The sequence below is a fragment of the Perognathus longimembris genome, chromosome 2 (genome assembly GCF_023159225.1).
Source record: "Perognathus longimembris pacificus isolate PPM17 chromosome 2, ASM2315922v1, whole genome shotgun sequence".
In the NCBI taxonomy this organism is placed as follows: domain Eukaryota; kingdom Metazoa; phylum Chordata; class Mammalia; order Rodentia; family Heteromyidae; genus Perognathus; species Perognathus longimembris.
In genome coordinates, this window is record NC_063162.1 from 134,051,210 (window position 1) to 134,075,948 (window position 24,739).

General features: G+C 39.3%; 1 protein-coding gene across 2 annotated transcripts in view; it reads right to left on the reverse strand.

The window, feature by feature from the left end:
* Positions 1-24,739, reverse strand: part of Grm8 (glutamate metabotropic receptor 8) — a 688,307-nt gene that overhangs the window by 543,240 nt on the left and 120,328 nt on the right. For both annotated transcript variants that reach the window (XM_048340162.1, XM_048340161.1), the window contains exon 2: positions 14,798-15,014. In XM_048340162.1, coding sequence (XP_048196119.1) covers positions 14,798-15,014 — 217 coding nt within the window. The remainder of the gene's footprint in view (positions 1-14,797; positions 15,015-24,739) is intronic.

A 24,739-nucleotide genomic window follows, 5' to 3' on the forward strand; every position in this document is an offset into this window, starting at 1 on the left:
GACTAGGTGGACCCAGAAGTAATTACAAAATTGCCACTGTATTATGAGAGCCCTGAAGTTTCCAGAAAACTGCATAATGATTAATGGGCCTTAAAATGAAAACTTAACACGGACGTTTAAAAACGCAACAAGAAATATGAGTTGAGAGGAAAATGTTCGGAGCTATTAAGAATACTCTAAATTCCAATTCCTCCACCACCTAGAAAAAAGAGCAATAAAGATCACTAACCAGATTTTTCTTTTCAAAACAGGAATAAAGAAAAACCAACAACACTCCCCAAGGATATATGCTTTTTGCTTTTTCAGAGAGGCAGCCATTACAGTGAAGTGTTGCCAGGAAATAATTCACCTGAGGTGGCACCCCTAGTTATCCATTCAGAGGAGCCACAAGGCCACTCCAGAGGCACCCATTCTGGTTGGAAGGCTCTAGAACATACCATGCTGTTGGCCATGATACTTAATGGATTTCTGTTGCAAGGGTGTCAATTCTCACAGTGTCACATGATGCCAGACCTCCGGGCCTGCACCTTGTCTCCATTTGTGCCAAGGCCAATCCACATACTTCCTTCCCTTGTGCCAATGCCAATCCAGTCCTTTTCTCTTGCCTGTGATAAAAGCCCAATTCAACTTCTGCATCTATACTTCCTGCAACCCTCGCTGCCTTTAAGCCATCCTTGTTACCTGGCTGTCTCTCAAGTGAAACATAAGCATGAGTTGTTTCTGCCTTAACAAGACACAGTCTATAAGTATGATCTTACTTAGTTTTGTTTCTTTTCAAATCAGTTGTCAGACTTAGAGGCCAGGGACCAAATCTGTGAATTCTCAATATCTAGCTTAATTTTGGGAACTTCATATAAACACTAGGCATGTATGGAATAAAAGATATCAGCAACCCTTCCACCTCCCACAAGGGCCTGGAATAGGATTCTAAATACCAAAGTTCCTGAACCATTAGGACATCTAGCAGTCAGGAATCATATCACACAGTTAAATACCTACAGCACTCCAAGCCAGTTGAAAGAGGAGCAAAACATTTGACAGATTAACCTCCTTCCTGATTTTTGTATCCATCCATCCTGTTTGTCAGATATATAGAGCTCTGGTCCTTAACTTATCTTTTTTTTCCTCTGGAACTGTAAAATCTCCCATCTGGTTTTGATTCTGAGAATCAAGTATAGCAATCTGGGCACTGGACTTGGTGGATCTAATGCTTCTGTTTCTCACTTAAACTTGGCCCTGAACTTTGGTTTCCTGGCTCTCCATTTTTCCTCTGTACTTTCCTGTGACAGAAGCAGCCATGGCTCCCTAGCCTATAGTTCTCATATTGTGCCACCAGGTAAAATGTGATGCTAAGCACAGAGTGAGCTGAGCATCTGCTACCAAATTATTTCACATATACCCCCAGTTTATCCCATCTCCCCATGCTACCTGTTCCTTGATATTCTGTTTACAGCATATACTTGCCAGGTGTCCATTTATTCATTCATTCAATAAGTATTCTAAGAGCATCTTCTAGACCATGCAACTATATATAGATAAGTAAAGTATGTTTCCCCACTAAAAGAAGAGGAGAAATAATTACAATAGGAAGTGGAAAGCTATCTTCATGGTACCACAGAAGTGTTCACAATGGTCCACATCTTACATTCTGGACAGAACATTAGCATTCTCTCTTTCCTACAGGGCCCAGAACTCTGTTTGCCCCAGATCTCAGCAAGCAATGAAAATTGGAATGTGTCCTCTTTATTGGCTTTGCCAGAGAACCAGCTGACCACAGCAAGAAGTGATCCTGTCAGTCATGTCCTAACTTTCCTTTAACAATTTCAGTGTTAAATATTTGCTTATCCCTCTCTATCCTATAAAGGAAGTCATTTCTCTTTGATTTTTTTTTGATGGCTACAGATGTCTGGGATTGGAGCACTCTCTATTACAATATTCTTTCTTCTGAATAAAGTCTTCCCTTATCTAAGTTGGGATAATTAGTTTTTGTTGGACAGAAGACAGAAGCAAAAACTTAGCTGAAAGGAAAGGGGCTGGACATTAGTGAAGGCTTCCTGAAAATAACCAAAAATGTAAGGATGAGGAAATGATAACCAAGCCAATATGGGTGACATGACATTACAGACCCAGAGGTGGTTTGCATGAATCGTATGCCACATGGTGGGAGGCTCAGGCTGTGACTCACAACACAAATTCCGAGCTATGCTTTGCAGATGGGAGTGGAATTTGGAGCTTTCTCTCTGCATCTAGGTTTGCTCTCAAACATCTGCACCTGGTCATACAGTGTGTGGTCCTGCCTTGGTCCAGGTCATTCCCCCTGTGTATTCTACACAAGCACACACACACACACACACACACACACACACACACACACACACACACACTGTTATTTTCAAATGTGTACCCCTGAGCCTAAAAATGTCACCGATATCTCATCTAAACTTCCACTTCTCCAGAAAACCTATGGGTTCCAGCTATGGCCCTCAGTAGCCTCTCAGCCTGATCTCCCAAGGGCTTAATTTAATTTCTTATAGTCTGAAGAGGCATGAAGCTAAAAGGACATAACTAGAATGGCAGGAAGCTTGACTGAGAATCCTGCAAGTTTTCTCTGTCAGCTCCTTGTCTCATATTCCTGCCACTTAGAACAAAGTCGGGGCTCAAATACTTGTTGAATGAAATGTCACACCAGCCCTCATGAAGGGTTCCATCTAACATAGGATTCCCCCTGGCAGTCACATCAAGCAACATTTTGAAGGAGAACATGGAACACAGCGATTGCCTTCCATGATTTCCAACACAGAAGACTGGCAATGTACTCTGAACATCCCTTTTTCCCTTAATAGCCCATTACCCACATGCCAGCCATGATACATGATGCAAATGTGACTCTGGAGTCACATGGCTGTGCATACCACTGCCTTGGAAGTGTGTCTGAGCTGCTACAAGAGGCAATATTTTTTTTCTCACTGTTACAACTGCCAGATGATATGTTTAAATCATTACTTGAAATTCCTTTCCTGACCAAACCTCTTCCCAGAGCTGTTAACAAGAAACAAAATGTGCTGACTGGAAGTTCACTTTCTCTCCTTCTCCTGCCTTCCCCTCCCAGGGCTCCCAGTGAATCATGAAGTAGCTTTGGCCAGGTAGCAGTGAATCAAGCACAGAAAGGAGCCTGAGATCTGTGGACCATGTAGAATATGTTGAAGACTAGAATCCCACGTGCCATAGTTTTTCCAAGTGTCCTAATCCTTGAAATAACTGGCACCTATTTCAGTCAGCTCTTCATCTTACAGCTCTCTGATTTTATTAGTCATCAGCCATTTGTTTTTAAGATAACCCTGATTGTTGCTTAGTTGAGAAGTTATGAAGTATACTGTGAAAACACTCTTCTAATTCTCAGGCCAACTCTTTTAAGACCTATAAAAATGACATAAATGGATTGTGATGTTGCTTCATTTTTGCAGAGGGGTATTTTTTATATTATGTACTTCTATCAACACAATAAAGTACAGATTGCACCTTAAAGCTCTCAGCCAGTGCTCAAGTTTCCAAACAGAATGCCTTTAACAAGGAAATGTCTTTGGAAAGGAAAATAAAAATATATGACTTCTTTGGGGCTAAGCATAGGGAAGCAACACTTCTTGTCCTGATGAGCGCTTAGTTCTAAGGTGTGCAGGGACCAACTAGCAAGTACCTGGGAGAATGGCCCTAGCTCACCTGGCTACAGAAAATGATTCCTTGATAGGTATCCAGATGGTCAAAAACCCTAAATCAAGTCAAAAATGAATGTAAATGTATGCTCAGATCAGACAGAACTTCATTGGTCAGAGCTCCATCCAGTAGCTGAAGTTGGTGTTATTGGTTATATTATCTCTCTAAAAATCCATATGCTAAGACCTTAACCCTTAAAACTTTAGAGTCATCGTTAATTTAATTGATTAAGTTAAGATGAAGCCACACTGAGTAGGATAAATCCCTAATCCAACATGACATGTCCTTATAAATAGTAATTCACACACATGGAGGGAAAGAGAGGCAGGGAAAGAAGGCAAGGCGGAAGGGAAAGAGAGAGAGAGGAGAGAGAAGGAGAGAGGAAGGGAGTAAGGGAGGGAGGGAAGGAGGGGGAAAGGAGGAAGACAAGGAGAAGAAGGAGGCAGACAAGGAGTTAGAGATCACAGTGGTCCTTTTCACACCAGGAAATGACAAGAATTGCAAGCATGACATTAACAGAAGAAGGCCATGGGCCAGATTCTTTCTTACATCCCTCAGAAGGGAAGAACCCTGCTGACTTCCTGGTCTTGTACTTCCAACCTCCAGAACCATAACACAATATATGCTGTTTAAATAGATTGGATTTGTGTTACTTCATTACAGCAGCCCTAGGAAACTATGCAGTTTGCTATGGGAGTTAGGTAACAAGAAGAAAACTTGAAACAGGCGCCATATTATTGATGAGACGGAGCATGATCCTTTCTAAGTATTTGCACAGGAATCTCAGAGATAGAGGGGGTGGGGAAAGAGACAAAGAGAGAGAGAGACAGAAAACTACCACCTAAGGCTGAATCATTTAATTCTAGGGAATTCATATCTGTTCATTCACAGTGTCCTTTCTATTACCATAATATAGAAAGAATATTCGAAATGTAAAGATAGCTAGATAGGGTCAGGGCTCCAACATATGATAAGGGCAAGGACAAAGTCAGGGTTCTGTTCACTGGCTTCATGTATAGTCAGACTTTAGAAGCAGATGAGAGTAGAGTCAGGCCATGAGACACTTAAGGTGGAAGTTGACAAAGGACAGGGTTGTGTCATGTTCAAACACAGGAGGCCAAATTGGACACCAGTGACTTGTACTTTTAATTCTAACTACTCCGGAGGCTGAGATATGAGGATCCAGGTTTGAAGCCAGCCTGGGAAGGAAAGTCCATGAGACACTTATCTCCAAATAACTAGCAAAATGCTAGAAATGGAGCTGTGGCTCAACTGTTAGAGTGCTAGCCTTGACCAAGAAAAGCTAAGGGACCGGCCCTGTATTCAAGCTCTAGTACCTACCAGCACAGAAGGAAGGAAGGAAGGAAGGAAGGAAGGAAGGAAGGAAGGAAGGAAGGAAGGAAGGAAGGAAGGAAGGAAGGGAAGGAAGGAGGGAGGGAGGGAGGGAGGGAGGGAGGGAGGGAGGGAGGGAGGGAGGGAAGGAAGGAAGGAAGGAAGGAAGGAAGGAAGGAAGGAAGGAAGGAAGGAAAGAAGGAGGGAGGGGGAGGGAGGGAGCAGGAAAGGAGGGAGGAAGGGGGGAAGGAGGGAGGAAGGGGAAAGGGAGGGAAGAAGGGGAAAGAGAGGGAGGAAGGGGAAAGGGAGGGAGGAAGAAAGAGATAAAGAAAGAGAAGGAGAGAGAAAGAAAAGGAAGGGAAGGAGGAGAGGAGAGAAGAGGAGAGGAGAGGAGCAAACAAAGGAGACCAGAGTTTGGGACCATCACTAAGAATCTAGACTGAAAGTCCAAGTGATCTGGAGTATTAAGTCAAGAGCAGGCCAAGAACACAAGTTTGCAGTACTAGAAAGGGGCCTAGAACTCACTCCTGAATGCAGGGTCTATGACAGCAAAATGATTCCAAACTCTGACAACTTGCAGGTTAAAGTGAATCCCTGGCTCAGAATCTGAGCAAAATGGAAACCCCTAATGAAGGCCTGGGTGATGCTGGGTGAGAGTGATCATGGAAAATGGGCAGACATTATCAGGATGCATTGTGCACTGGTGACCCAACCAGACACCACTAAGTATACGTCAGTAGATGAATAGATACAAGTTGTCAAATATCACTTGTGTTTTAAACACAGAAAACAGTTCACAAGTACACATTATATTATTCTAAGACTGATACAATCATCTATGTTCAATCTGTGTGCTACTTTTCCATGCTTCTGCTGAAGTTATCAAAATTAATTTAATTCACATCATACTGTGCAATTCCTTTGCTTGGTATCTTCCCAACACCCCTCCATACACACTGTCTAGTGACAGATCTTTTTTGTTATTTGAACTAAAGGATGCCCTTTCTTGGAACTGGTGATCCCGAGTAATGCTTCCAAAGGGTCCCTCCATTGAAACCATGGTCATGTTCATCTGTAATTGTTTGCATCTCTGTATTCTCCGATACACAGTGACAGTGACCTGCTGGAAATCAGAGGCCATAATTTATCTCTGTCTCCTCTAATATGGTCCGGAACCTCATGGGTGCACTACAATGCCAAATGAATCAATTAATATTTAGAAGGTTCAAAGTGAATGTAGAGAAGACATGTTAGGTGAGGCAATTCTGACAAAACTCAATTAATTTATGTATTCAACTACATGCCAGCACTATCCTAGGTAATATATTTTTCAGGTTAAGAAAACACACACACACACACACACACACACATATATAATAGGATCAGTGACTACAAAAGCATCACTCTCTGCATATTGTGTGAACTTAGATACAGGTTATGGGAAATAAGTTCCCTCATAAGCCACTCAGTAGAACAGGCTTCTAACAATACAAATTGAAGTTGGGCATGGTGCATTATGCCTGTAATAGTAGCTCTTGGGAGTCTGAGGCAGAAGGATTGAGAGTGTGAGGCCAGCCTGAGCTACATATCAAGACCTTGTGATAATAATAGTAGTAATAGTAATAAAATATGAATATTAATTGATGGGTGGTAGAGTGCTTTCCACAGCTATGTGTAGATACATATGACCTCACACAGCTCTTATGCAGTTATGATCTTCATCTGCAAATGAGGAAAGTGGAACACAATGCAATGACATTATCCAAGATCTCACTGACAGATATGGAACTCAGGCCTCACCAGTGTAAAACACTTAATTACTCCTCAGTGCTATTCGGCTAAGGGATTAATCAGGCTGAACCTTTAGATTATAGGTTTTAATGTTTTCCAGAAAAAATGTCACTTAATAGTTTGGAAGTTTCTGATTTTTTTTCTTACAGATTACATATTTGCAAATAAAATACATACACCATTGTTGGAAACATCTTTGGCTTCCATCTCCATGAGCCTGATTAAGGCTAACCTCTAGACCCATATGACCAACATAACCATGACTCTGGTAACAATGGCCAGTCAATAGTAAAGCACCTGTTATGTGCCAGTTGTGTTGCTGGATGTTGATTAAAATGAATTCAGGTTGAGGAGATACATAGAATGGGATTGGGATGAATTGGGGTGGAAGAAGTACATGGGATTAAGCACAAGGACTTTTAGGAGCATACTGCTGAGAATGAAGTATAATACTCCAAACTTCTGTGAAACGAGGCAACGAGGCAAAAGTAACTGTCAGGTGAATGAGAAGTAACATTCTACCACTGATGGTGGCAAAAACAAGATGTTAGATAGAATGCCTGCTCAGGATGTTGTGGAAATTTAATTTAGAGAAACAAGAGGGGAAGTGGTCAGAAGCGACTCAGAAGCCTACTCCTTGGACTTTCAGACCATAGAGGATTTAAGTTTGGAGGTAATTAGTAAGTCAACCAATGACCTCTCCTGTTAGTTCAAATATCATATACACCAGCCCATCAAAGCAGCCATTATCCATCCATCATTACAACATACACCTTTGTCATCCCTTGGAGAAAGACATCTGTCTTCTCCCTATTCCTTTCACAAGTTATACCTGATAGTAAACAATACCCTGGAGTTTATTTTTAAATGTGTGCCATTTTATTATTATCTTTACTTTTACTGAAGGGTTTCAAATCAACTTGCCAATTTATGAGTACAATGTGTCTTAAAGAGAGTGACCCCTTCCATCATTTGTCCCATCCCTATCTAATCATCTAATCCCAACCCTACCTATCACAAGTTACCTGGTTACATTCTCTCCCTCTCTCTCTCTCTCGCTCCTCTCTCTTTCTCTCTCTCTCTCACACACACACACATTGACTATTATGACTGTATCCATCTGCCATTCTTCTCTCTCTTCCTCTGCCCTCTGTCTCCAAAATATTGACTGTTATTTAACTTGATGACCACCACCAAATAGGGCATCCCATCTTACAAAGTAATTACTCCTCAGAGAAGATCATGAATAAAATCTCAGAGTAAAAGAAAAGGGGGTTGAAGAAGTTCTTCTGCCCCCAACATGGATTCCACTGTATCAACCTGCCATCATTGACTACAACCACCAGTACAGCATTGGAATCATGGATCTTACCACATTTATTAGAATACTGGCCACTAGTTCACATTAACAGCTGCTGTTGATACTTGGCCATTACGAAGCCCTAAATATTAAGCAAGGCCAGGGAGCAGAACAGCTTTGAAATGACACTCTATTTGATCATGTTCTGCAGTAATTGTTAAAAGCATAGCCACTTTCTGTGGGTGCCTCCACAGCTTCTATACTATTACGGCACCTGCAATTCCAATTTACAATCTCCTCAGCCCTCCTTTGAAGTCATTCTTGCCCAATTGCCTGGTGTTAATATTAATTAAATATGATTCGTGACTTGAAATATGGTGTTATCAATGGAACTCAGCTGTAGGAATATAAAGTAAAACTTTCAATTGAATTAAAATGTTTCCTTTCATTCATCGTATTTTACAACATTAATACTTTTGTCAAATTGATTTTTGCCTGCTGGAAGTCATTTTTTTCCAAAGCAATGAACATCTAAGAGGAAAAACTCCTCTTTATGCATTCTTTTCTTTGTCATTGAAAAATACTTGGTTTTAATAGTAAAATGAATCCATTTCAGTTCATATAAAGTTGGTTCTTATTTATAACCCAAGGAGGGGGAAGGCAGGTAAGGCAATGCTTTCTTTTCAAACAACACTAAATTTTAAAACATGTGACCTGAAGAAAGGGTGAGAAAACACAGTCATAATGTTCAATGTACACTCTGAAAACAATTGGAAAGTAGGGATTACGGTGGGAGTATATGGGGGGGAATGATGGAAGGGGTGACATTGATCAAGATGCATTCTAGTCATAAGTTGTCTTACAGAATTGAAACCTCCTTGTACATTACTTAATAATTAAAAAGACTCTGTGGGTACTTCTTAATTTGATACTAAGAATGAGATTCCCCTTTATTGTTTGATCCTTGTTCTCAGATTTGTGGCACATGTCAATCACTTTATATACAAAGAATGAGTGAATTAAACTGGTCAAAAACAGTAACATTTCAAACAGACTCTTCCAATCTAATGACCTCTATGGTTCCTTTCAATACTGAGATTTTTAAGATTCAGAACACATGTCAGACAATAGTCAGAAGCTTCCAAGACTTGCAAATTAGAAAAAAAAAAGTCACATTTAGAACAAAATTTGACAGATTCAGGTCTATTCTGTTCTCTGTAATGTATGCCATGACGACCTGAAGGCCTGTCATCTTCAATAAGTCATTGGTAAACACGATGACTGATTAAAGGAGGCGTGTCACTATACTGTGCAAAATCCACAATGGAAAGATATTACGCTTTCACCAACTCCTTTTATCTTCAAAGATAAAGCTTTAGTTTCCTTGCCCCTTATAATGACAGTGGTAGCATTAACATTTATTATCCTGTCTTCTTTTTAAAATAGTATAATAAGGTAAGACAAAAGAATGAAAGAGCCTGTCTAAAGACTCAAGGAAGTCTTTATTGAGTCACAAACTACAAGCCCCACAGCTTATGATGGAAAAGAAGGAGTGAATATCATCAACCCCTTTATTACAATATCAGTGAAATATTGCACTGAATAATTAAAACAAGACAAATAGAAGACTCTGGTCCTAACAATTGAGAGTATAACAGGAGTGATGAGTAAATCTTAACCAGCAGCAACTCAGCGATTCCCTCCTTTGAGCCAAAAGAGGCCAGAAGGGGAAACAAAAATAAGCCAGAAGGGATTCTCTGGGTGTTCATAATTTTCCAGGTGTTGGGGTGGGGGTTCTTAGAACTGGGAAAGCAAGGCAACCAAACAACCAGTACTCACTGGCTTTTCAATACCCTAGAGGAGCAAGGAAGCTTTTGGCTACCTTGATGCCTAGGACAGCTGAACACAGAGATCTCACCTCCTACTCTACTGTAGAGACCCAAATTGTTAGTGATGTCACCCTATCCGCACACATACACAAAATGGAAGAACAAAATTCAATTAAAATCCAGAGAACTTCCGAATTCATTTTGTTATAAGTTCTCTGTTAACCAAATTTCTGCTTACCTCACGCTCACCTCAAGCGACAATTATCCTAACCCATTGTCCTCCAGACTCCTTCCCTTCTAAGTACCTGAAATCTGCCTGATGACTTCGAATTTCCTCATAATCAGTTGAACTATCTTCCACAAAGATAAGGCAAAATCCTCACCTCTGTACTTCAAAATCCAACCATTTGAAGATAGAGTCATTACAGATCCCATCAATTAGAAATAAGATCCTCTTGGAGTAAGGTAGGCCTGTTATCCAATAGGACTGTATCCTTATACAGAGAGAAGATTCAGTCACTGAAGAAATCTGTGTGGTGGCAGAGGCAGGGACTTGTGATCCATCTATCTCTAAGCCAAGGAATACCAAGTCTGCTGGCAAATGCTAGCAGCTCCAAGGGCCAGGGAGGTTTCTCCCCTATAGGTTCCAGAACCAGCACAGCCCCCTGAATGCCTAGACTTCAAATATCTATCCACTAGAACAGTGAGGCAAAGAATCTTGTTTCAAACTACCTACATTGTGCTTTGCTAGGGCAGATTGGGAAACTAAAACACCCACCTCAATGACATTGCTTAGTTCTCTGTAAGTACATGGCTCAGAATTAGCTATGCTTACTGGCAAAAGGTCCTGTTCTCTTATGAAGAATTGCGCAACAGAATGCCATCCTACTACTTCTCAGAGTGAAACCCTTCTTTGAAGTTGACCGATAGCCCTCCACCAAGTACAAACCCACAGAGAAAGTCAGACAGACAGAGAACACTGTATCCTACCTTACCTCTAACCAATTGCACCACTGGAGCTCCGATTATATCCTATCTTTAGTAGCTACTTTACAGGCCATTTTTCCCAATCCTTGTATTTAAGCTTCTCCCCAAGAGTCCATCCTCAATCCCCTTTGCTTCTTTGGGAACTACAGCCCTCTCTGTAACTGATAATTGTGTGTCTGCAAGTTTTAGATCTACCTCTCAGTTCCTATTTAGCTCAGACCAACGCTCCTTGATGCCCTTCTCCACAATGACATATAGAGAAGCTTAGCGTTTTTATGATCAGACTTAAGCTCTCCACTCCACACCAACCTTTCCATTGGTTCTGTGTATGGGACTTGAGCTATCCAGCCAGAGAATTACATGGTCAGTTTTAATTTCTCTCATCGTCAACCTCTAGAGTCAGTTACTAGGCCACATAGACTCCACCTGAGAAATATCATTAAAGTCTATTTCCTCTTCCATATTAATATTATAAAGACAATACTGATAGTGCAGAAGCCCCTGAGTGTCTCTCTCTCTCTTTCTCAATATCACCTTAAGTGTATATCCTGACAGATTTCCTCACTCATCAGCAGTTCCTCCTTTATTTAAAAAATATTAAGGATATTCAGATATTAAAATATTAAGAACCTATTATTTGAAATATCCAATGATGTGTCAGTATTGAACCTTCCAATTCTGTCTCCTGGACCTTGCTAAGCACTAAGTTCCAGTTAAAGTATGCTATTGGCTGATCCCAAAATGATTTGGGGGTTTTTTCAGTAAAAATCTTATAGTCAAGAGTTTCTTTGTACTGACACTCTAACAGCTAGGACATCAAAGGGCTATTTGTCTTTATTTTCTCAGGTATCTCTTATCTCTCCTTCACAAGGATACTGCCTACAGAGGTCTCTGACTGCCATCACTCATGAATTTCATTCTCTCTGATTCACAAGGGACACTTCTTCAAGTCTCAGACTTTGTTCAGATTAAAAACACTCTAATGGAAATGTACAAGTAATTTATCACTAAATGAGTGTTCATTTCACTATCATTACATTATGATCTGCCTGAATTCATCAGAAACAAAATGCAGGATGCCTCAATTTAAGCTAAAACTTCTTCTTAACCAACATCACCAAAGACAGAAGAAATTCAGAATAAAGTGTGGAAATTTTTATGTATGAGTGTGAGAAATATATAATTTTCTGGTGATGCAGACATTCCATAAGTTGTGAACACATCTCCTTATTGGTCAAGATACTAAGATTTTTAAATACACACCACTCACTTGATGACAGGAATGTCATCATGTCAATGTTGTAGGAAGAGCAAATGTTACAGAACTAATGAATTTTCATTAGCGCCATTAGATAACTTCAGAATGGGCTAAGTTACTATCATTTGCCATTCCCATCAATATCATTGTCATGCAAAAGGTTTAATTTTCAGCTATTTTTGTTCTAGATAAAAATCTTTGTCATTAAAATGAGGGATGATTTTGATATTTAATATATTCCATGGCATACTCTAGTGTGGTACTAATTTGGCCTTTTCAGTATTCTGCATATTAATTGGCAAGCCATCCCTCCCCCTCTCCATTCCCCAGATCAGTGAAAACTGAAATAAAATGGACAGCCAATCAGATTGCAGAATATAAAAAGAATCAACACAGAAGGCACTAAAATTTTTTCACCCATATTAATGACTACAATTTTTTTTTAAATCAGGAGTGATGAATGGTACCATCTGAATAATTTTATGTGACAATATACCAAAATATAGCAATGCTCTCTAAAAGTGAAAACTGGGGGTTTCTTATTTTAGTCAAAAGAATGAAATTGTACTCTCACTTAACTTGCAGAAAAAGAAACAACATTGTGTCAGATTCCACAACAATTGGCAAATGACATCCTGTGTTGAATTTCCCATCGTAATCTGTGTCATGCACATGAAATGTGTCTTTGCATTAACGAATGCCCAAGATCGCTGCAGAAAACTTTTCTCAACACATATTTTGTTGATTCTTTCTCCTTGTGAATTATCACTCTGGTAAGAACTGACATCAGCTGCTTAAATAATGCATTAACTCTGCTTCCAGAAGCTATTGTTTTCATCTGAGTGGGCATTTTCTTTAATGATAAACTCGGGGCTTTTATTCAAGATGATAATATAATTTTTAAAGTTCAATGGATGGTTTTCAATCATTTTTATAGTAATAGTGGCGTAATTTAAAATTCCAAAGAGCAAAGATTATGGTATCATGGACATTGTCAGTATAATCAGGTATCCAATTAAATCAATTAATCTCATGTATCTAACAAGACAGCTTTTTTCTACAGTTTCTACTACAGTGCAAGCATAGAATAAATGTTATATAGAAAAAATGATTGTGCATAATAAATATCCATATTCTGCTATGTATAGATGAACGATAGAGGGCATCTAGAAGTCTTTCAAATGAAAGTCTTATTTTAACAACTTTATATTCTTTGCCCTTTGGTAACTGTGGTTAAGTCCAAATCACCCCTATGTTCTTTTACTGAATCAAAGCCTTCAAGAAAGATAATAAATTAATCAAAATAATTTTTCTAAGTTGAAAATAATTGAAAGATATCCAATGGACACATAAATTATTCCATAACATAAAATGTTATTTCCTATACAGAAAACCTCATTTTTACTAAAAGGACTAGTATTTAAGTGACAATAACATATCTTCTTTCATCCATGGACCAATTAGCAATAAGGCTTGTATTCTAAGTTGTTTTAAGTCATTTTGTCTTGTTCTATTTATTCCAAGTAGTAGAATGGATTTACAAACTTATAGGTAAACATACAAGTTGGTGAAATGTCTAAAGAGATTTCAATAAGTGGGGCTGGGAATATGGCCTAGTGGCAAGAGTGCTTGTCTCATATCCATGAAGCTCTGGGTTCGATTCCTCAGCACCACATATATAGAAAACGGCCAGAAGAGGCGCTGTGGCTCAAGTGGCAGAGTGCTAGCCTTAAGCAAAAAGAAGCCAGGGACAGTGCTCAGGCCCTGAGTCCAAGGCCCAGGACTGGCCAAAAAAAAAAAAAAGATTTCAATAAGTATTGTGAAGAAAGCCTAGGACGTATGCTGGGCATGGTACTTCATCTCTGTAATCCCAGCACTCAGGAAGATAATACAGAAGGACAATGAGTTTGAGGCTAGCCTGAGATACATAGTGAGTTCCAGGCCAGCCTAGGATACATAGAATGACCCGTCTCAAAAAGAAAATGACAGGAGATAGGAAGAGAAGGAGGGAAAGAAGGAAGGGATTCAATAGTACTTTGTCCTAATCAAATTTTACCTTCTGCCTTTCATCCGACTGAAGTTTCAGAGTTAGGTTAAAAAAAAAGTTAAAAAACAACAACAAGAAATGTCATGTGTCACTAAATAGCACTTAAGTATAGCTATTAAGTATAAAGGCTCTACTTTGGGGTATTGCTTTAAGGTGATTATTAGTCTTAATCCCCCTGGATTTGGATGTTAAACTCTACATTTAAATTTTTTTCATCTAGAACAATCAAATAGTAATGTCACTTATTTAAATTTACAGTGGCTCTAATGTGCCAGCAAACTCCCTTGTCAAAACAAACTCAAATAAATGTTCATCTGAGTCAGGTGTCCTATATCCTAAATTAGTACCCAAGTGTCACCTTGATAGTCCTACTAAACAACAAAATCATTTCGAATATACCCAGCATCCTCTATAATAGCCAATTGAGGCATGGATCTATAGTAGTTCTAATCAATCCATACATCTCAGATAGCACTTGGGGTTGCTCAGACTTCAGCATCCTGTCACTTCTAAACACAACCACCTGGTAAATTTATGCTCACCAATCTCCCTTGAGATCTGGGTGAAGGCCTCGACACCGCTCTCGCCATAGTTGCCCTCGGAAGCCAGTGTTGACACATAATTCCATCCCAGGGCTGTCACAATGTCCACCATGGCTTGGGCTTGGTAGGAGTCAGGTGGGACCACTCGGGAGAAGAAGTCATACCTGGTGTTGTCACTTAGCTCTGGGGCTGTGGATGCATAGCTAATTTGAGGTATCTGCAAAACAAATGACAGGTCATTTTACCCCTGTGGGGAATGGTGTAGGATGAAGAACTGACAAGAGATTAAACAGCCAACACTATAACATAATTAGAAGGGCTATCTGGAAGATATCACGAGTGGGTAATATCTTGGTGGCTGTAGAACCACCAACATGAAAGAGTTAGTTTTGCCCTAGGTTTTTGTTTGTTTGCTTTTTTCAGGAACCAAAGGAAAACATTTGTGTTTGTTGTTGCTGCTGTTTTATTCTACATGTGATTATTATTCTGTCTTAGAAATGAGTAGCGAAAGACCTAGAACATACATACATGTAACAGAAAAAGTCATCATAAAATTGTCTTGGGCTTTAAGGCAGAAAGGATGTACAATATCTAACAAAATTCATCATGAGATTTTTTAAATTGGAGATTTGACACCATTTAAACTGTAAGGTTGCATTTTTGCTAAATTACTCTAAGTATATAGTTTGGCAAGTTTAATGATTGTCATTAATATTGTCATTGAATCATACAAAAAGAATTGGGTAGAGCCAACCATGTAACTACTAATAAAGATAGCTTTCCAATTCAAAAAAAATTACAAAGAATAAGAATCCAGATCATAAATTCTTTGGGAAAAGAGCCTATTTCCTGACATAAACATGAAAAATTGGTTAACTATTTTTTTTAAGTAGGAATCCTATATAGTTTCTCAGCAATTTTTGGAGTGTAAATGATACAGCTTTGCATCTTAGCCCTACTCATTCCATGCTGGTTGTAATGAAGGTTCACAGGTCAAATGGATTCCTAGGTGCCTTAGCTCAAGTGGTGTGCTTGAAGATGGAAGCTTGACTGGTACATAAAACAATCCATCCAATGTTGCAGCTGACACCCTGATGTGCAGAACAACATGCCTGGAGCTCTCCAGGGTGCTCAGGAGTCATTCAGCCTCTGTGAATGCCTCCTATAAGCTACAACAATGGAACAATTGAGTCCAGCCTATTTAACTCTATAAACAACTCCTGGTCTGTTCTTTTGGTGAGGACCATGTTGACTTACTTATCAACATCATGTGACTATGAAAAATGTCTGATCTACATGTTCTTGCCCTTTGCTCTCCCTGCCAGATATTAGCTGTGGGGTTGACAAATGGTTGCCTCGTGTCTTTGTAGTTGAGGATTATTCAGAAAGGCACTCTTTCCAATTTCAGACTAAACTCCAAACCTTGACCTTTGTTGCTTTTTTTCATTTTGCTTCAAGAGACCCCAGTTAAATACCTTGATGGCTCAGTGACATCTTCTCCCTCTTAGGGAAAAAAACCGTCCCAAAGAACAAGATATTGAGTATTTCTATGTTCTAATAAAAGAGAATCAGTAATCTGATCTTGACTTTGGGAGGAATTCTATATCTGAGTGGTGTGTGTGTGTGTGTGTGTGTGTGTGTGTGTGTGTGTGTGTGTGTGTACACAGGGAAGAGGAGAGTGTTCTGTAGGAAATTCTACAACACCATGCAATTTCCTTGTCATACCTGGAGACATAACCCTCCCACTTCCTCAGCTACTCAGAGTCCAGCAGTAAAAATTTTCCCCAACCCCCATTCTGTCTGTAATAGTGAGGCACCCCTTTCTAAAAATGAGCACAAAGTGTGAAAATTGAGTGTTTGAAACCAAAACTAATTATCTCAAATTACTACCTTCAGTCAGTCACTTCCAGGGCTGTTTAATTAGCAGTCAGCATCATGTTTAGGATTAATTAAACAGGTGTAAAGGGTATAGAAAATAAAAGTGCAGATAGAAGATAGTTGCTTGATTAATTCAGTAATGGACTTTCTCCCCCAAAGTCCTGGAGAGTTTCCTCTTTGGAGATCAAAGTCTGAAAACATAATGTGACACTGTGCATTTGTATTTTCATGGGGTTGGGGGGGCTGTTTTGCACTCTAAAATAATATACATCATGGTACAGTGATAGTATTTCAAAACAACTTTCCAAGTCCTCAACAAGTCACATCTCATTTTTACACTAATGTAGTAGACCACTAAGACCTGGATCATTAAGCATTTTAATTTCTATGCCAGCATCCCCAATATTATCACTGTCCTCCAATGAAAACCCTACTGACAACTGAAGGGAGAACATATTAAGTACTTGCAATGTTTCTTTTTCAACTCCCCACATCAAATCCACCCTATATACTGCCTTAATTCCAGAGATTTCTTCCATCACAAACAATACCCACAACAATCAGGAAAGTGGTCAGTGAGAGCATAAGATTAAAAAAAAAAAAGAAAAACACATACTAACAAAAGAAGGCAGTTTTATCAGTTAAGTACTGTATATATAATCCTCTGTTGACTCCCACTTACTTGGCAACTTGAATGACAATCAGACCCTGTATTCCCCTCTCTCTCTGACTGAAGTCTTCTGTCCATACTCTGACAGCATCTGGACCTTTGTCCATGCTATTCACTGTGCACGGTGGATGACTGCCCCCCTCCATATCATGATCGACACGCCTCCAAATCACATCCTCTTCTATCCCCATCAGCTTGTCTTTTGCTGTTCCTCATACCCACATCCTCCATTCTCTGTTTTTACAATCCTGATTGTCTTCTGGTATATGATCCTCTCAAAAACAAGGTCTCTATTGATTTCTTATCCATGGCACCTACCAGAGCAAGCACTCAATAACTTTGTGGAGGCAATTCATTAATTAAAATATGGCAGGAAATCTGATCTCACACACTCCCCTGCGTTGCAGTGAAATGTCAAATAGGCCTTTCTCTATGTGCCCCTCCACCCTTCACTGCCTTGTTGTGTTTCCAATGAGGCTTCCTTTACTAATGTCTTCTTGCCTCTGGCTTCCAGTTGACTCTAGCCAAAGGGAGGCACCAGCAGGACATGGGAAGACAAAAGAAGGCAGAAGGCAGAATTCATTCCTCCAGTTTCTTCCCTTTTGGCAATATATTTCCCAACCTGTGCCCTCAGTCATAGTTAAAGCTTGGGCCAGGCTCTAGGATCACACTCTATCCTTGTAAGAGAGTAACAAATCTCTCACTATTGCCAGCGGCTGAGTACTTCACCACCCTATGATGGTTCCTTTCACAGTGCCTTATAAATGGCCTTTCCATTAACCTCTCTTCCATTGTCCTTCCAGTGTGCCAACACCCTGGCTAATGTGATAATCCCTGTGACATATCTCTGTGAAGGAACAATCACTGCCATGTCCCCCAGCCTCCACCATGCCCAAACCTCTTTGTCCTTTTACACCCACTTTCCTTTCTAGCACTCTCCCTCACGTCCTTATATGACTCTTCCTTTTCCTTCCCTTGCAGTTCCTATACGCATCAAACTGCATATTTGAAAACACCTGTCATTTTGCTTCTCTTCACTTCTCATTTTTCTTTGTGCTGAGGTTTCATAAGAATAAGATGTGTGCTTAAAATAAGTCCATATTTCCATTACCCAAATAAAGAATATTTGAGGTGATTAATTACACAACTCTTCATCATCAAAGCTTTCCTTTCAAATATGGCTTTAACTTCCACTTTTCTCATTAGTTGTCCAACTACATTCTTTCTTCTGCCCAAAGAAATGGAGATTCACATCCCCGACTCTACTCTTCCTGTTCCTGAATAAAGATTTCTTATCTAGCTTCCCACCTCTACATGCTCTCCCCCAAGAAACTAAATCAAGAGCCAGAATTCTACATTTATTGGGAGAAATATATAGTATATGAGGTTTTCCCTTTATGCTCTGACCTGATCCTGACCACATACAAGGGAAATATATGTATTTGTGTATATGTATATAAATATACACACACGCACACACACACACACACACACACACATATTCAGGAGGCCAAGCAGTACTTCCCTCTTTAGAAGGGAGGCTCACACTCCTCTGGTAACTAGGTGTGTGGGAGTGGGCTGAAGTTCATACTAATGGCTGGGTTGATGGGTTTCAAGTCTTCTGGGCAGGCAGTCATGGGTCCCAAGGTTACGATTTGGTGCCAAAGTCTAAAATACTAGTTCAGCCTCAAGTCCAAGTTGAATTCTTCCCAATCTGCTTCTTAACAGACAGCTTTGTGTCTAGGGAGCTTTATTTATGCTTGCCTAGCTGTTAATAAAGCTAATTACTTGGTCTTCATTTAGCTAGCAAATCTGTGCATCATGGACTTACCACTCTAGGAAAAGATTTCAAAAATTTGATATAGAGCTCAAAAAGGCAATACTCTATGCCAAAAGAAATTAATTCACATGTATCCATACATACATGTTTTGATATGACTTAGAAGAGATTACTATACTTCAGTGGCTCTCTCTACTTTTCCTAGATGAAACCTTTGACTTTTATCAAGTTATTTGGACTCACGACTAGATTACATTTCCTAGACCTCCTTTCAGTGGTCAGCATAACCTCTGAAGTGTCCTTGAAGAGAAAGAGTGGGCCTTTCTTGAGCTCTTCCCACTTTCTTAACAACTAGAATTGAGACTGATGAAATATCCCCCTTAATATTTTTCCATGTACTCCAATTTTGAAAGATTTATTTTCTGTAAAACTATGTAAATGGAAAGTTACCCATTTCCCATATCATTTAAAAGTCTTCCCAGCTTCTAAAGTTACTAAGCAGCATGAGCTATTCACAGGCTAAGATGTTAGAATTCCATTTCAAATCAGCTAAGTGTCATTTTGGGTGTGGCCTATGCAGATTCACAGAGAAGCACATTATTGCCATCTAGCTCTTTGGGATGCCACAAATGGCCATGTAAACCCCAGAAGTACCTTGGACAATACTATGAAAGCCCAACAAATATTACATGTCTAACCAAAGACAAAATTCACAGATGATTTAATCATTTGCCTCTTCTAGCTGATCTTTACCTACAGACTGATGATCTATAGACATAGCTAAACACGTTTATACCTCCCTCTCATATGGCCTTACAGACTGAGTCTATCTGTATAAGACTGAGGGGTGGGATCAGGGATATTGGCACAAAGAGACTCTTTGGTATAAACAGAAATTTCACCACATCTGCCTTTATAAGTTTTCTCGATGCATATCAAAATATTGTATTAAGTTTGTATTAAGTCTTGTCTACACAGAATAAGCTCTGCCTCTATTCTCTAAAGTTTCTGATTATTTTGCCAAAGAACTCAAGGAAGGCAAGACCTTTGACAAGACTCCCACGTAGCCACCTAAAGCACAGCTAAGAGAAACCCCAAATTTAAATCGTCTTACAAAGAAATCTGCATATATCTAAAAACAGTGTTTCCGACAGAAGACCCGGGTCACATACATCTTCACAATCAATGCTTGCTCTAAAAAAAAAAAAAGCATTTTGTTCTTTTATCTCTGCAAACAACCTTGCTCATCCATTGATTGTCGAACTTGGTGGGGTAGGTTGGCAGGATTCTATGTGCTGTTCAATAACATCATTGGTTTTCTCCAGTAAAAGATCAGCTTGACACTCTGCTTTTCCCTCAGGAGGTAGTGCTTGCCTGAGCACTTCTCCAGTGATGGTGGCCTTAGCAACAGCGGCCATCTCAACGATTACTTCCTGCCACCCAGACTTGGGATAGATTTGTTGTTGCTGCAAAACTCAAGACCAGAAAAGCATAATGACTGTTGCCATTAACTTTGTATTTTCAGACTTCATTGCACTGTAGTACTAAAGCTACTAGATGCTTGTGGCAAAACATGACTGTATAATCAGAAATTATAAAAGAATGAGTATTTGGGTATAGAAAGCCATGCCTGGAATCTTCCATCTACTCTTAACACTGCCTTGAGCTTTCATATTCCTCTCAGCATCATGAAAATGGCATAAGGGGAAAAGAAGAAGGAAATGTAGAGCCAAAGGGTGTTAAAAAAAAAAGTGGTAAGTGCCCCAAGTTTTGCCCCAAAGCATGAAGTATATCCCCCAATTAAATCAAACCTGCTCAAAACAACCCTTTTTGAATAGTAGGAAGTTTCTAAGCTTCTTGTTTGTGTAAGTTACTGCCAGGTATCTTTCTCTCTCTCTTCAGTTGAGTGACACAGAGGAGGGCCTGGAGCATTTGGGTTTTCTTTTGCTAAACAGCAAAAGAAACAGAGGGAATACCTACAGAAACAGGAAATTGTGGAGAACAGGGACAAGAAAATCCTCTTTGTTCATTGTGCTGCATTTGTACCCTTTTCACCGACATCAGCTAACTTACACTATGCAAGGCTTTCTCTACACACCCACACCAAAAGGCTGTGTGCTACTTAACACAGCTGAGCACAATTCAGTGTTAGCAAGTTTAAGATCCTAGGTTTCATCCTCTTATGAGACAAGGATATAGACCTGCATAACACATTCCCCACACCAGAACCTTCCATTTCACAAATGTACAGCCCTTCTGACAAGGTCAGCTTGACATGATCTATTCATTCTCAATGCTGGATAAATAATTGAAAGATGGTTTACTATTGATGATGAACCTGATATTTCAGCAGTATATATGAAGATCAGGCCAAAGGAACTACACTTTGGTCAAAACAACACATTTTTTGGTATCAATTGGTACTTGAAATCGTTGTTGGTTCTAATAACTTGAATGATCTACTGAAGTGTAACGGATTACAGTTTCTCACCTTGTTTTCAAGAAGGGAAAGCTGAATGAATTGACAAAGCAATGAAAACAAATGGTGGGCTGGAATTCAAGTAATTTAAAGAGCCTTAGTAAAAGTTTGTCACAGAAAGCAGGAATTGTGAATGGAAGCCACTGTGACAGAAGCTATGACCAACCTGAAAGAACACAACCAGTCCATCACAGGCCCACAGAGAATTATTTCTTGATGTCTCCCACACATATCTCCTATTGGGTCCCTAACAGGACACACCGGAAGCCAAATGCCCAGACAATCTGTTGAGGGTGTTCTCTGCATAGCAGAGTGTCCTAGTCAGCAAGCAGAAAGGAAAAAGAGGGAAGGTGATATGGAAGGGTAAGTAGAAACTAACCGGCCCAGGTGATGTTAGATGTTGATTACTGGACACTTAACATACACTGGTGAATAACTGTAATATCTCAGTCTGCTACATTACATTATGTTATAGTAACCTGAAGTTCCCAAACACTTGGCAGAAAACCTACATCAAGATATTGGGATTGGTAATGAACTTCTAAATCCTAAAACCAAGCCAAGTAAGGTAAACTTTCTTCAGGAAAATAAAACAACTAATACTCTGGTTTTTTTGTTTGTTTTGCTTTGTTTTGGTGCTTACTAGGAAATAAGAATCTCAAATACTTCTGTCCAATTCTCTGATCTCAGCCTCCTGGGCAGCTAGGATTACAGGCATGAGCCACCACCAATGCCAACTTGGGAATTTGTTTTTTGTTTTTTTTTAATGTAATGATTATAATCAAGTTGGTAATGGAATTTGACTTCTAACCTGCTTACTTAAAATGAAAGACAAGCAATCCGTGAACACAAAAGAATTTACATATAAGCAACCATAATGAAACCTTATAAGATTAATATACTTTTTTATATCTGCTAATTACATTTTACACTGGGAAAGCACAAGAGCTCCTAAGGGGAAAAGTTGCAAAAATCTACCCAGTCATTAGTAGTGTAAAGATTTTTAACCTAAGGTTTTCTACATCTATTTTCATTCAAAAGTTTAAATAAGAAGTTGGATTAAAGCTTTCACTATCCAGAAAAGGCTTCATTATTTCCACAGATTCTAATTTCTCTAGTTTAAAGCTTCTCTTGATCAATTTTCCTTTCAGTGATCACATATTCTTCTCTAATTTTTCTACAATTCATTACTTTGTGACTGCTAGATCATAACCATTGCATATACAATATTACACACAAGTTTAAAAAGTTAATTCAACATAGACCCTTGTTGTGGTCAGTGGTTAAATTAAATTGAATGTTTGTTGAATGGTTACACTAAATATCTTAAAATTTTATTCAAGGAATTGTATTATATAAGGTGCCAGTCACTCACTGTAAGAGGCTGGAAAGAAGAGGGTAGTAAGTGATACATGGTCCTCCCCCCCCCCACCTCCCTCTGAAGCATGCAGTCCAAGGAAAAGACCGGCATTAAGTAAACAATTCACAGCAAGTACTATGAAGGTGAGGTACAGACTGCCAGGAGTTCCAGGGTGACACAGCTAGGGTAAAGGGGTGGGGGGAGGAGGAGAAAGGCAGGCTTCCCTGATGAAGTAAGTTAGTACATCAAAACATGAGAGAAAAAGGGCTGGGCACCTGCCTGTGGTTCATTCACTTCTGTAAGCCTAGCTACTTAGGCAACTGAAATCTCTGAGGATGAGATTCCAAACCAGCTGGGGCATCAAACTTCAAGTCCATGAGACTCTTATCTCCAATTAAGCACCAGAAAACTGGAAGTGGCCCTGTGATTCAAGTGGTAGAGCACTAGCCTTTAGTGAAAAAGCTCAAGGACAGTGCCCAGGGCCTGAGTTCAAGCCAATGAGAGAGACAGAGACAGAGACAGAGAGACAGAAAGAGAGACACAGAGACAGACACACACACAGAGAGAGAAGGATGTCTAAATACATGCATACATAATGTAATGATAAAATTTGAGTAGTTGGCATATTTTGATTGCCATATGTTATTGTTAGCTATAACCACCTGAGAAATTTATTTCCAAGTGGTAGACCTTATTGAGACTATTAAACCAGAACTATAAAGAAATTATTAGCAAGAATTCATGTAGCTCTACATAGGTCTTTGAGTTTTAAGTTTTGTATGGGTATGGCAATGAATGGGCGAATAAATAGAAGGACAGCGACTAGATCGATGAATACAGAAGAAACAAAGCTCATAAAAGAAAGAATGTTAAGACAAAAGCTCAGAAAAATGTCTATTTTCATTCATTAAAAGCACTAACATTTATTTCCTTAGAAAAATTAAGATGGAAAGAAATAATCTCTTCATTTCCCCAGGTAGGGAGTGTTTTGGAAAAGCGCTTCAACACACATGAGCCATTTAGGACTAATCCCAGAAGATAATCCAGAATCTTTTTTTTTTACAAGATAGTATGTTCTTAGAAGAAGAGGAGAAAAATAAATGGATCTGTCCTCCTCTAAAAACTCCACAAGGTGACCGAACAGCTGAGGGAGACAGGAAAATGTCATTTTCTGATTTCATTATTTCTAACTATTACTGCCAAGACTCTGGTGCATTCTGGAATAAAAGGCACTTCTTTGATACCTTCTCAACCAAGTTTTCAAGCAGCTCTGAGTTTCAAAATGTAATCTCTTCTTGAGTCTTCTTTTAAGCAAAAGGTGAAGAAATTTTTAGTTTGAGGTTTGGGTTCTTTTGGTGTTTTTTTTTTTAATTTTTAGTTTGAGTTTTCACTTAGGGCAGGGAAAATGTTCTGTAAAGTAGTTTTCTTACTTGAGTATCAAAAGATGATCAATTACAATTTGTTATAATAGAAAAACCCAAATGATGTGGTGGCACTTTCTTAGCATCATTTGCTAAATCACTTAAAAATTTAACTCTCCCACCCACTCATTCCCATCACTGCTGACTGGAAGCTTTCACCTAGCATTTCATTTTCCTCTTCTGCTGATTTCCTTGCTGTGCAATCACCACTGTGGTTTAATTTTCCCCCCAAGCATGTCAGCTCAAGAACATTTAAACATAAAAAGTTAGTAATTATAACCAACAAATTGAAGTCAATAAACCTGAAGCTGGCAAATATTCTATTTAGACTGGCATCTTGCCACTCAATAATGC